We start from the raw sequence: 13,852 nt of genomic DNA on the forward strand, positions 1-13,852 counted from the left end.
TTCAGTATGTTGTCATCAAGTTTGGGCTTTTGCAAATTACAGACTTCTAGGCCAAAACCTCTAACCCTCAAACCACCCGAAACTTGGAAAACAAAACTAGATGAATTTGCTTATGTCTAAAAGTGAAACACAAGCTTAGGGGGTTTCGGAGGATAGAACAAAACCCAAACTCTATATATATCGATGTATCCTATGAATCCTAATTGAAGTTGTGAACAGTCCCAACAAATTGTAAACTAGGAATTGTACACCTTCAACTCAATCTTTAATTAAACAATTTTACTCAATATTTCTATACATTCACCATGATATTCTTGGAGAACCACAAATATTAGTGGAATATTCGAAAATATTCGAAACCACAATGACCTCATTTTACAAGTGTACAACGTAATAGCAATGCTATTCTTGGAAGAAATGGAGGTTTTCAAGAACATTATGATTTTAGGGCAACTTTAAGCTGATGTAATGATTCTTTTTGATAATCATAGAAGAATTTACATATGTAATTAGCCGTTTTTTCCGCACATAGAGACCCTTCTGTAACAACCTTCCAGCCTTCTTCCGTACCATACGTTAAACATTTATCATCCATAATCAACACCACATGAACTTTCTTTATTACAGTGTCCACCTGAAACAAAAATAGAAACTAAATTCAAAGGCAACAAACAAAGATAGCAACAAGTAAATTATCATTTCTAAGGTTTAATAAGATCATTAGCACCCCTTATATTAATATTTTTACCATATAAACCGTGACTGTCATGAATCTTTTAGCATAACTAGTGCTTAGGTGTACCACTAGCAATAGTTTTCAAAAAGATTGCATGGACTTTAAGAAATGGTATTTTTTTTTAAACAATGTAATTTTCCAGCCTTAGTTGCAGTCAAACCATATAACATGACTAAACGTTTGAAAGTTTTTGCTGTGGTGATCCCAGAATTTCAACTACACTCCACTTGCAGTGGCTTTTTACTAAACGTAACTCTTGGCCAAATATAGTATTTTACCACATTGATTTTTCGAAGGGAAGAACTCTGAAATACCCAAGTTCAGGGGCACTAGGGAGAAAAAAGGTAAAACTCAATGATAAATTGAGACGACCCTAATGTAAAGCAAAGAAACAATGAAGCCCGACACATGAGTTATAAATAACTTACAGGTACTTCATGGTCGATATGGTCCGATAAATAAAGCTCATTGCCAGTACCCATGCAAGGAAACCCTGTATCTGAAGGACGGTAAAACCATCTACAACACAAATATCCAGGCTTCTTAGACTGAGCCTTTGATTCTATTCCAGCAGATCTGGTTTTCACAGTACCAGTATAACACCCCAAGAAACTCTCTATCTGTGCAATATAAGGTTCCTTCTCTTCTTTCGATTGTGGTTGAATCTGAAAAGAGGAAATAAACCACTCACATTATCTAAATAATACCATTATTCACCAACAATACAGATCTATGAATGAAAGGCCAAAACAATTGAAAAACTGAAATGATTCAGCAAATACCTCAACAAAATCTCCAACAGAATAGATGACACTATTGAGATTAACAGATTTATAATACAGGAAGTTTTTGGGAAACTTCTTGGATGTCGCAACCTTGGGCATTGGCATCCCGAAAGATAAACCTTTTCTGGTAAATGAAGGACTGAATGTACCTTTACCCAAAAAGGAGACGCTAAACTTGTCTTTATTCCCTTCTTCAGATTCCTGTATATGATTGGTTCCAACCCTCTTTAATGTGTGGGAGACATCTTTTGAAATTTCACGTTTAACCATACCAATGCTATCCAGATTCTTTGCTTTGAAATCTGTAGAACATTTTTCTGTTGGAGACAATGGCAGGAGTCTACCATCAAGTAAGCTATCAATTACCCAATCTCCAGACTGCAAAAACATTGAAATTTTTTACTCTCTCTCAATTTTGAACACAAATAGGACTTAGACTAACTATACATAAAGTGTTCCAAAATTGTGATGTGTCATATGAGGTAATTCTAAGTACAAAATGCCTGAGACAAACCTGCATACAAATTGGAAAAAGGGACCTAAATAGTCTTTGGCCCAGTTAGACCATTCCCAAAACAATTTTTCAGGAAGAAAACACAATTCAAAGAGCAGGTTCAAGGATTAACCAACAGCATCAAGGGGATTTTGATAAACCAAATAGTGTTGAAACAATGAGGGATGTTGAGGATATTAAGTATAGAAGCAGGAGAGTGATCAAGTAGGGAGTATAAAGAACATGGTCTGAACAAAGCTAAGGAAACCATTTGTACAATGATTCAATATCAATGTCATTAATCAATCAGCCACACAAATTATATTCCCCTTTCTTCCCTTTCTACGAACAATTGACTTCTTCAAAGGGTACAATCCCAGGGAATGTAGTTGAAAGAGTCATTCAGTAGGATCAGTAAGCGCCACCATGAATGCTTCATTTGGCAGCTTACTACAAAGGATATTGATGCCATTATTGCAAGAACCACGAGAGTTTTTTGGAGATGATTTCGCCTACCCCAATATCAGAGAGCCTACTCCCCACATATGGATGTATTACTATCACTTGTATATTTCTTTTCTTTTTTTATTTAATCTCAATAGGGCTTAATTTCTCTGGTCTGACAGGTCCTCTCTGGAATTGAAGAGAATAATTTAACATTCCATTTCATTTACTCCCTCCATGTTTAAGGCTCCCTTTGCAATGTAGCATTGATATTGTATCAAATCTCTATAGGATCTACATATGCATACTCTGCCAAACAAAGCCTACATACATTGAGATTTAACTATATTCAAATTATCAAGACTACCCTCTTGTCAAGTTAGGAAACAGACCACAATGGATACTCCAAATCTTCCTGCAGCCTTTTGTAATCCTCCAGGTAATTTGCTTTGGTGCTCTGCTATTACAATCTGTGTTACACCTTTCTTTCTCTTTTTCTCTTGTACCAAGTGCTTCAAACTTTGAAACAATCGCCCTCCCCCGTGCTGTTATTAATCTAAATAAGTAAATTAGCCAAAAAATGAGAAAGGAAAGATTAATGCCATATTATTAAGATGCTCATGCTTGCCTGAATTAAAAGTGATAATTTCGTGCAGTAGCCATGTCGTCCATGTATAAATGCTTCAATCCTACTGAAAATAAGTTCTTTGCTTCTTCCAGCCTTGAAAACAATCTGATTCTGTGAAGTTTTCTCTTTTGTGCTACATCATAAAGGAACAACTACTTCAAAACAGAACCATTATTGTATTCCATATATGCTGTCAAATTATGTAAACATTTGACCATCAAATAATACATCATTATATAATCAAATAAAATACTATGGCAGAATTTTAGCTAAAGCATCAAAGTTTGGAACACACATCATCATCAATATTGCTGTTAGCAAACATTCTGTAAACACTTAACCATGACTTGCGTAATTTTAAATGTATAGTATGATCAGCAAAACTACCATGCAGAATATCAGCTCAGGACAGAACATAAAACAAGCCATCTTAAGTTTTTATTGCCACAGAGCTTACCTACTTAGAGAAGGCATGCCATTTCTGGAAATGCATTCATCTATCCAGCTTGGTCTCACAAAAAGTGAACCCACAGAACAGCCATAAAGGTACTTCAACGTACGAACCTGAAAAGCAATGGCAGAGTCATTTCAAGGAAACAACAAATAAATTAGAACTAATTTCAGGATTTATTTAGACTAGACCTTCTGTGGTGCTATAACAATACAACATGGAGTATTTCCTTGATTTATTTCAGGAGCTTTTTGAGAATCTAAACTTGAAAATACCGGAACAGTTGAGAGCAATGTTCCTCCATGCAGTTGAATTTTCCTACAGATTTCCTCACAAACTGGCTTGTGATTATCAGGAAATCCAGTAATAAGAAAATTTAATCCCTGAAAGAGACAGCTATTCATGCCACTTGTCTCTCTTTGTCCATGTCTGTCAACTTCAGCCTTGCAGTTTTCTAGATTTTCAATATCTCTACGGTCATTTATCAGCACACTATTTTCTGTTATTTCAAAAACAAATATCATTAACATAAAGAAAAGGTTATTTTATTACGAGACATGTCTGATATATACAAACTAGATTGCAGAGATTAATCAACCTTTATGTAGTTTAGGTAAAGCTACACTTGAATTTTGAGGATTGTCCCCTAAAATTCCGGTTCTTTGCACTTTTACCATTCCTACAATAGAGTTGATAGTTGATTTTGCAGCTTTTTGAGACACTTCCTCATCAATAGGGACATCGTCAGCCAAGCAATCATAAATGGCATCCTCACATGTATCCTGTGTTAAAGCACTTTCAACCATTCGGTAAGCCCTTAATCTACGCCTTTTTCCACGATGCCACGTAAGAGGAGAATCCGGCATGGTTGACTCTTGCAAGATAAATCTACACTGCTCATCTAGACTTCTGTCAGAATCTCTCACTATACAGCCCATGTCAATATTGTTGTCAATTTGTTTACTTTGCAAACAAGTTATTCTTTTTTCATCTAGTATTTTATCAGAATGAGGTTTCTCATTAGCCAACAAACCAGCCTCAAAAAGAGGTGATGTATGATTTGTACTATAGCTCTTCAACGAGCTTGAATATATCCTCGTAACACCATTACGTGATGAGAATTCAGGTGGATACTGCTTGTTCTCCTGAGATTTACCAAGCCCCCGGTCCTGTAAGATAAATTCTGAATGCTTCAATGGGCAGCCTGTAGTGGTTCCAAAGCAATCAGTGTCAATATTTGATTGATGGTCATTATCTTTGGCCATAACAGTCAATTGAGGCATCTGTTTTGCGTTTATGCTACAGGGAACAAAGGAGCAGAGTGGTTCTTGCAAGGAGCATTTAACTGATGCCTGAGATGAAGTCACTAAAATCTCAGCACAAGATCCAGCAGTAACCGTGCAAGGTTTATCTGTTTCATTTAGTATCTGGGGCACACAGATAAGTGGGCCTTTACAGTTCGTTTTTGATAAATGCCTCCATCGATTTTGAGTGTGAGGAGCCAAATCACACGGTTCAGACAAGTCGCTTGTTGCAGATTCAAGATGCTTATTATGCTTCTCATCTGCTTTCTTTGATTGAAGCTTGTTCTCTAGTTTACTGTCCTGAGAGATCCATGCTTACATCAGATGAGTAAAAATTAAGTTGCTGGAAATAAATTAAAGCATTATCAAAGTTGGCCTTACCATGGTCATCCAGCCTCCAAACCAACGACTGGTATAAGTACCCTTAGCACTCATTGGTAGATGCCTATGTTGATGTGAAGCGGGCTCCATATTGAACCCAGGAAGCAATACTCCTTCATTCTGTACCTGCCTAGTATGATGATGTTCCTCTATAACATCGCCATCTTGTGAATGTGTTCTATCATCACATTCTGCTGTGTCATTTTTGAGAGGGTCAGAGGTTCTCATGATTTCTGTAGAATCAGCAAAAAATTGTAAATCAACGAAGTGTGAATGAAAGGATATGTTTCTATTATCAAATACTCTACCTGATATAATCTCAGCTACGTTTGCAGTTGTTCCTGAGTTTAATTCAGTTTCTTTGGGACTCTCTTTTATTTCCTCGCAATTGTCATTATGCTTACCTTCATCTTGAGAGCAAATTCTCAAATCAGAGATATAGTCATCTTGTAAAGCCACGTCATCAAGTTCATTATCCCAATTCAAGTTGCATAACTTATCATAAGATAGAAGCTCCAATGTGAAACTATCAAGCCCAGAGGTTTCCCTTCCTCTTTTAAGTGCCAAAGCAGCATCGATAATTGATTTTGGTTCCAAATTCTGGCAAACTTGGCATTCATTCATAATGTCTGCAACAACTAATGTCTCTGCTGACGCCACAGTAAGCCTGATTGCTGCCTGAAAATCTTCATTGAAATGCTTGAGCTTCCTCACCTTGGTTTTTTTCCCTTTTACAGGTATATTCAGCTCTGCTGCCCTCTTTGAATGTGATTGGGAATGTTGACTGGGAGAAACTGGTATGACATGGATTTTAGACATTGTTAGCATAATGAACAAAATTTCCTGGAAAGTACATGTGAGGCCAAATTCTCTTCTTTAAGATTTTAATGAGCCTCAAGTTTTAGACAAATATCCTTTCAAAGTAGCTTCAGTAAGAAAAGGCTATCAAGAAAAAGTAGTACTTGAAGATTGAATTGATGGTGAGCTTGTACGTTCCAATGTACGAGACGCCTTTGGTACAAAGATAGATTTCTCAACATGGGGAGCCCTTTGAGACTTGCAATTTTTACTCGTTCCTGGATTCGCATAAGGGGTAGAGCCATTGTCAGCATTTATCATTTCTTCTACCATAGCCGTCTCACAATTTAAATCAAAATCTGCAGTCTGTGTTTGAGAAAGATTAAGAACCAATGAAAAATCCTGCAAAACGCAGGAATATCAGGAATCAGGCATGTAAGAGAGTATGCTTCACGTTTTATAGCAAAGTATAGCATTCAGCTACACCCACATAGCTACACAACAATAGTAATAATGAACTTTAGATTTCCATAAAAGCACTGCAACCATAATAAAATCTTAAGGAAACCACATACCTTAGATTTTGCATATGCCTGTGCATCTTCATTATACGTTTCCAGAGTGTGATCCTGAAAACAATAACATTTGCATTCCTACATCATTTCAAGAGGATTATTGTTCCTATGATGCATAATTAATCTAGCAAATCACTGTAGTTTTTCATCAAACTTTAGCTTAAGTACATTTGATGAATCCAAGTTTGTTGGGCATAAAGGTCTCAATTTGTACCTTTGTGAAGGCCCGTTTGACACTATAGCTCTCTTATGAGCTTTTAGGACATATTTGGGTCACTTGGCCAGTACAAACTGGCTCACGTGCATTAATCACAATCTAATAAAACTATATACTTTTGCTCTTCGAAACACACTATTAAGGACACCAAAAACCTATGCGTTCTTCTCAGGCAATAGCAATTTGTCGTGCACATAGGCCCCCGCCCCATGGGCCACAACCGCAGCACCCTTGTCATCAACAAATAAAGGCCATTATCTCCCGCCATCACAGGTGCTTCCCTCACCTCGGAGACCTCTCCATTCTGGATCGACCTATGCTAGAGATCTTTCCAAGGGAAAAGTTACAATATATCTAACTTGAGAATCTCACATGTGCCGAAAACCAGATTCCCTCGTCTGTTTTTATATTATTTACTTTTATATTTACTGAGTAATACTTATTCTATTTTGATTTGTTGTTCTCAAAGACGAGACAACACTTAAGATTTAATCTCTTGTTTGGTCCTAAAGGCCATTTTGGCCTGTTAAAAGACATTAATATATCTTTCTTTCTTCACAGTTTTCTCTGTACCTCACCTATTTTATCTCTCCTGTCACTTCTTCACGTCCACCATTACACACAGCAAGTACCAAAACAAACCTCTGCTGCTATGTTTTATCTGCACCTCAGCTATCTTATCTCTTGTTCAACAGCTGGTACCAAAATAAACCTCTGGTCTCCTTTTAACTGGTATAAAATTGCAAAAAATGAAAGAGTGTTGCTGCTGACTCTGTTCCCCAAGCACTTTAAGCTTCTTTGAAAAATTTCATCCTGAGAACAGGTCCAAAATGGGAGGAATCCCTCGAATACTTCTTGTTTCCAGGAAAACTCCATTACAATAGTATATGCAGATTTAATTCAAATTTGTCTGACATAATTCCCTTGATGCCTACGATCTTCTCAGGTGGTGGTTTTTACTTAATAGCAATTTTTCCAATTACAGTTATAAAATTTCAGAAACCAATTGACTTGATCTCCGAGTTTAATTTTGGGTAAAAATGGGCAAACACTACAAGTGATCTTAAATCACTGTATGGGATCAAAAAAAACTTAAAGCACAAATTGTCTAATAACCCCAACCTTATGTTGAATGGGGCTAAAGGCTGTATCTTGAATGAAGAGGTATGAAGGAAGCTCAATGGTGAGAGTAGTGGGTCTGCTAATGTTGTTTGTGGAAGCAAAATCACAAAATCAAATGCAAAGCAGAGAAAATATAGAAAGAGCTGAGACAAATCCAATGTTACATGCTAACGGACCACAAGAAGCCTGATTGTAGGTACTTTAAGAAAGAACTTGAACATAGGAAGAATGCCAATGCCAAGGAGGATGAAAAAGAGAAATTCTGATGTTACAAAGAGCCCAAATGGGAGTGAGAAGGCCATTTTGTTCGCTAATATGGTCATTGAAGAGCTATCTCATGAATTGAAGGCCAATAAAAGGGGGGGGAGCATTGCATTTTGTTTATTTTGTTGAGGATTGTTCAAGGAGAATTTGGGTTTATTTGCTGAAAAGCAAAGATGAAGCCTTTGCTGCACCGAAAACTTTTTGTGCCTCATAATCACCCAAACTCGTATAAGGCTAAAATGCCTAAATAAGGACAATGGGGGTGAGTTCACAGGCATTGAATTTAGAAGATTAAACGGGGGGGGGAGCATTGCATTTTGTTTATTTTGTTGAGGATTGTTCGAGGAGAATTTGGGTTTATTTGCTGAAAAGCAAAGATGAAGCCTTTGCTGCATCGAAAACTTTTTGTGCCTCATAATCACCCAAACTCGTATAAGGCTAAAATGCCTAAATAAGGACAATGGGGGTGAGTTCACAGGCATTGAATTTAGAAGATTTTGTGAGTTCAATGGTATAAAGAGGGAGGTAGCAGCACCATGCAGTTCCTCTTCTTATGGCCTGGGTGAAAGTTATGACCGGGCACAATGAAGTGTGAGATGCAATTATCTATAGCTAATCTCCCTTCTGGCTTCTGGGGATAGGCTGAAAGATATGATAGGACACAATGAAGTGTGAGGTGCAAGTTATCTACAGCTAATCTCCCTTCTGGCTTCTGGAAATAGACTATGAAAACTGCAGTACATGCATAGAATACATCCCCTTACACTGTATTGAAAGCTGGCATCCATAAGATGTTTGGTCTGGCAAATCAACCTCATATGACTATTCATGCATATTTGGAATAATTGGGTAAGAAGATATACTAGATTAAGGACGGCTTTTTTGAGATACGTGCCCTCGTTGTCATACTTTATGTTGACTAATGGGGGTGGGGCTCCTACATCAAAAGAGGCTGGATTATGTGGGCAAAAGAGCAAGTGGGAGCTTGCAATGTAAGAAATAAAAGTTTTGCATGAACTTAGTTGAAAGGATACTTGGGAGTTAGTCGAATTGCCCAAACATAAGAATACCATTCCTAAGAGGTGGCTACAAAATCAAGAGTGTGGATGGAAAGCCCACATACAAAGCAAGCCTAGTTGCAAAGGACTATTTACAAGTAAATGGAGTTGACTTTCAAGAGGTATTCTCCCCTGTAATCAAAATGACCACTTGTGAACCTTGTTTGCTCTTGCTACAGCTCTTAAGTTGGAGCTTTACCAAATGGGTGTAAAACTGCTTTCATACATGGTGGCATTGACGAAGAGTTATATATAAAACTGCCAAATGGTTTGCAATCCCTGATATATTCAATATGCAAAGTCGAGAGGAGTCCATATGGGCTGAAACAAACTCCTAGACACTGGTACAAAATGTTTGATGCTTTTAAGGTATTAAGTGGATTAAAAGGAGCCATGTAGACCATTCTCTTTACCCAAAAAGGGATGTCGATGGCACCACATCATTTCAGTGCTATATGTAGATGATATGCTTATTGTTGTTATATAAAAAGGTACTCTAAATTCACTTAATGACCAGCTAAAAACAACCTTTTCCATGTAAGCTTTAGGCCCAACTAAACATATCTTGGGTATGAGGATAAATAGAGATAGGCAACATCAGCTACTTTATCTGTCCCGAGAAACTACTTTGAAAAAGTGCTTGAAAGGTTCTGTGATGGCAAGGTTTGAACTTGTAACCTATGTGTATATATGCCAAGGACCTAACTATTAAGCTATCCGATACATATATTTATTATATAGTAATATAATATCATAATTGGTATAATTTCCAAGAACATTCTAAAACTTCCTAGACCTTCCTAGAACATCCCACGACATTCTAGAAACCCTAGAATGCTCCATGACCCACTATATAATGAAGGCCCCTCACTCTTGTCGAACCATTTCGGTTCAACACCAATCTCGAGTCCTCCAAGTAAGCTCCCTTTATCTTAATACATATTTCCTTTCATAGTTACTCTCTCTCGCTCACTCTATCCATTGATATCTCGTCTATCTCTATCATCCCTCACTCTTTCTCTTGCTCTTTCTATCACTATCTTGTTTCAATTCTGACAGTTTGAACCAGACTTCCCCTTTCCTTAGCCACTTTCTAAGCCTTATATAGCTATGGCTGTTGATAGCCAGCAAGATTTTATCATTGTTGTCCCTGCATTGGAAAGCTTTAAACCCAAATTTGTGGCACTTGAGATGGAGAATCAATGATTGCTTGCGGATCTGTTACAAGAATGACCATATAATATCCTGTGGTAAGATTGTATCGTAGTATTCTATACATGTGGATAAAGTGTGAGAGTTAAATGAGAGTGTAAAGAATACTACAATACAATCTAACCACGGGATATTATATGGTCATGCCTGTAACAGGATCTCCAAAGGTGACTGTGGAAAAATAACATGATGAGTTCACACGATGCATACAATAATTAGAGTCGGCGTTGGTGGCTTTGCAACAACATTTGACAAGAGATGAAGGGTTTATTAAAGAACCACCCAAGTTTAGCCTACCTGCGAAATTTGATGGTACAAGGTCTCAATTTCTTGACTACGAGTTCACATTCTCACGTATTCGGATTGTTCTTCTCTGGATTTAAGTGAGTAGGCATTGGGCCTTTACTTCCTACAATCATTTGTTCAATAGTGCCCTAGGAGCAGGAATGGCTATCCCAACTTTTTGCAAGTGGAATAGGGAAACAAGTTGTGCTGCTTGATAAACAACAATCAGGAACAAAGATCTTTCTTAACCAGTGCATCCAGGAAATAGTAATATGGCAAACAATAGAGAAAAAGACACTTTAGGACCATCTGTAAATTTCCACTTCGCAAATGAACCAAAGATAGTAACTGATGCATTTTAGACTTGTGTAGAATCTACATATTTTGTACTCCGCATTGGCTTGTATTACACTTAAAGCTCAGTAAGTGTAGTATCATGATCGTTGATGATCGTCTTCAATGGGTTTGATCAACCACCATCGGAGAGTATAATAAGCTCAATCATGTAATGACACAAAAAGGAGATAAGAACTAGCATTTAGATTTGGAAGGAGCTCTAGCACACATAGAATGGTTGCACCTAGGACTGTTATTGAGGAGGAGAAACATCCAAATGGAAAAATACTAACTTTAACAATGACAATAATATGGGAAACCCAACCAAGCAGCAAACAAAGAAAACGAGCATTACCTCTATGCCTGTGTTGCACTCTGGATCAGTTGATCCATCATCAGAAAGATTTAAGCAGGGAAATGACTGGTTAGCAATGTCTTTAAAGCCAGACGGTAACACTGCATTTGCAGCACCATTGAAGCTTGATATCTCAGAATCCTACATACCAGCAACAATTTAACACTATATATTTTAATTCTAATTAACATATTGACATACCCATGTATCTAAGCATAAGAGATTTTCAGGTTTGAATGTTAAAACACACAATTATATCATCAATAAGTGAGGGCAATTCATTGATCATATTTTCTTTCTCAAGATTTATTTGGTCTTGCCATATTTAAACTGTGATCATTATATTCATATATCCATTTTTGTTTCATCATGCTTCCCTCGTACTGCCTCTTCCTGGACAATCGGATTAGCCTGCAGTTTGCCATAGTATGGCTTAAGTCAGAATCCGTTTCTGAGCTTCTTTCTATTCTTTTATCCAATGTACCATACAGACCTATACATTCTTTTACCTATATCCAACGTCTTTGGGAGCTTCCTAAAAGAAGGTACTCAAGGTTGGCACTTATGTTATCAAGAAAACTGACTGAACATAAAAACATTCATGGTTGGTATGCGGAAATGCAGCAATGGTTCGAGTCACATGGCATAAGCATAAACGCACTACCCCCGTTCCAATATAGCTTAGACTATCCCCATCTAAACATGACCAAAGTGGAAAAAAATAGAGTGATTCGAAATTATATTATTAACTTCGAAAACAAGATAACATGAATCAGCCCCAAAATATCACTTGGTACGAAGATGGCCCACTACAAGACACTTTTTACACACATTGGCGAATGGATTCATCATCGGGCCAGCTTATAAGGACATACACCTATCCTGCACAATGTGTTGTGTGATAGGGCAGCTGCGTACTTCATCACATCGGTTAGAGATTGAGGTAGACAGATATGCACAAATACCTATAGAAGAAAGAATTTGCCAATTCATTGTAGTGTCATTTATGAAATAAGAGGGAGATACCATTGCCTCTTTAAACAAGGCTTTTGCCTACTACACAAGGCAATGGAATACAAGGATCAACAGTTGTCAATACCTAGAACTTTTCTTGCTAGAACTCAAGAGACACGGGAAAAAGTTGTCGAAGGACAACAGTACAACCACACAAGCTCATCCACAAAAAACAATCACTTCTTTCTTTCGCCCCATCACTCCTACTAATGCTACAAGTCAATCAAGGACTACACAAATGCGCTCCCAACCATGACATAACAGCGGGGTTACAATAGATCAGGCAATAGCAATTCACCATGCGTGTAGGCCCCAGCCCCATAGACCACGATCTGACCACCCTTGTCATCGAAAAATAAGGCCATTATATCCCACCATCGTAGGTGCTTCCCTCGCATCGAAGACCTCTCCATTTGGATCAACCTATGCTAGAGATCTTTCAAAGTCAAAAGTCACAATATATCTGACATGAGAATCTTACGTGTGCTGATAACAAGATTCTTTAGTCTCTTTTTTATCTTAATTACTTTTATGTGTGCTAATTTATGTTGTGACATGCTTTTCAATAGGAATTCCTTGATACACATAATACCCATTTGGATCAAATCATATACTTGCATTTCGTTCTGATGTGCACAATAAATAAAGCACGCTTACTAACCAGAACAACTAAAAACAAAAAAAAAAAAATCTATAGTTAATTTGAATACCTTTCCATATGAAGCAAACATTGAAGGAGTGTCGCATGGATGGAGAGGAGAGAAAGAAAGCCATTGTGGAAGCCAGGTCTGACCCTAAAGAAAGCAAACAAGATATAGATTGTTAAATTAAACAAGATAAGAGTAAAAACATTTAGAATTAAACAAGAAATATGCATATTCTTTAACGAAATTTTTTTAACAGGAAAACAAATTGACTGTCGATTTTTTAGCAATGATTTTCATCATATCATATTTAATCGTACTAGACTCATTCTTGATAGGACTTCAAGTGGAGGCATGTTTCATGATGTTTTTGGTTGCAACATTTGTGATGGGTCAAGAATCATCCTCATTTCAATACCTAAACATGAAAAAAAGAATGCAAAATTTACATCGCTTGTCGTTAAGTTGGTGGCAATTGTCAGTCGGATACATATTCCAATTTAGATGCTAGATATGGTTATAGTTAATGATCTCGATATGTTCAACCTTTCAAAATGACACATTAATAGGACTTGCTACTTGGATACACATTCCAATTTGATGCTATATATATGATTATGGTTAATGATCAAGATATGTTCAACCTTTCAAAGGGCTGAGAGGAATGCTTATGATGATTTCAAATGGATTAATGAAAATTTAATTGAAAAATTTTCATATGGGAGGTGCATCTGGTCTTTGTTATAACAT

At 37.1% G+C, this 13,852-nt stretch overlaps 1 protein-coding gene across 1 annotated transcript; it reads right to left on the minus strand.

Moving 5' to 3' along the window:
* Positions 1-252: 252 nt before the first annotated feature.
* On the minus strand, positions 253-13,473 carry LOC147862088 (uncharacterized). Its single transcript, XM_087323062.1, has 15 exons — positions 13,423-13,473; positions 13,169-13,252; positions 11,445-11,585; positions 6,596-6,649; positions 6,185-6,422; positions 5,531-6,016; positions 5,223-5,455; positions 4,136-5,141; positions 3,729-4,036; positions 3,544-3,650; positions 3,061-3,219; positions 2,851-2,977; positions 1,519-1,899; positions 1,165-1,401; positions 253-634 (listed from the first exon to the last, which is right to left on the minus strand). Exons 1-15 carry the CDS (start codon positions 13,456-13,458, stop codon positions 437-439), a joined length of 3,795 nt encoding a protein of 1,264 aa, XP_087179188.1. The 5' UTR covers positions 13,459-13,473; the 3' UTR covers positions 253-436.
* Between the last annotated feature and the right edge of the window lie 379 nt (positions 13,474-13,852).

This window comes from Azolla caroliniana, unplaced genomic scaffold (assembly GCF_043228905.1).
Source record: "Azolla caroliniana isolate FFs.n. ecotype wild unplaced genomic scaffold, voAzoCaro1.0.p SCAF_7, whole genome shotgun sequence".
Lineage (NCBI taxonomy): Eukaryota > Viridiplantae > Streptophyta > Polypodiopsida > Salviniales > Salviniaceae > Azolla > Azolla caroliniana.

Coding starts and splice junctions, on each gene's coding strand:
- LOC147862088 (XM_087323062.1), bottom strand. CDS start 13,458: ATGCCTCCACTTGAAGTCCTATCAAGAATGAGTCTA. Junction 6,650..11,444: donor AGTGCAACACAGGCATAGAG/GTAATGCTCGTT, acceptor TATTGTTTTCAG/GATCACACTCTGGAAACGTA. Junction 2,978..3,060: donor ATGAGCATCTTAATAATATG/GCATTAATCTTT, acceptor ATTGTTTCAAAG/TTTGAAGCACTTGGTACAAG.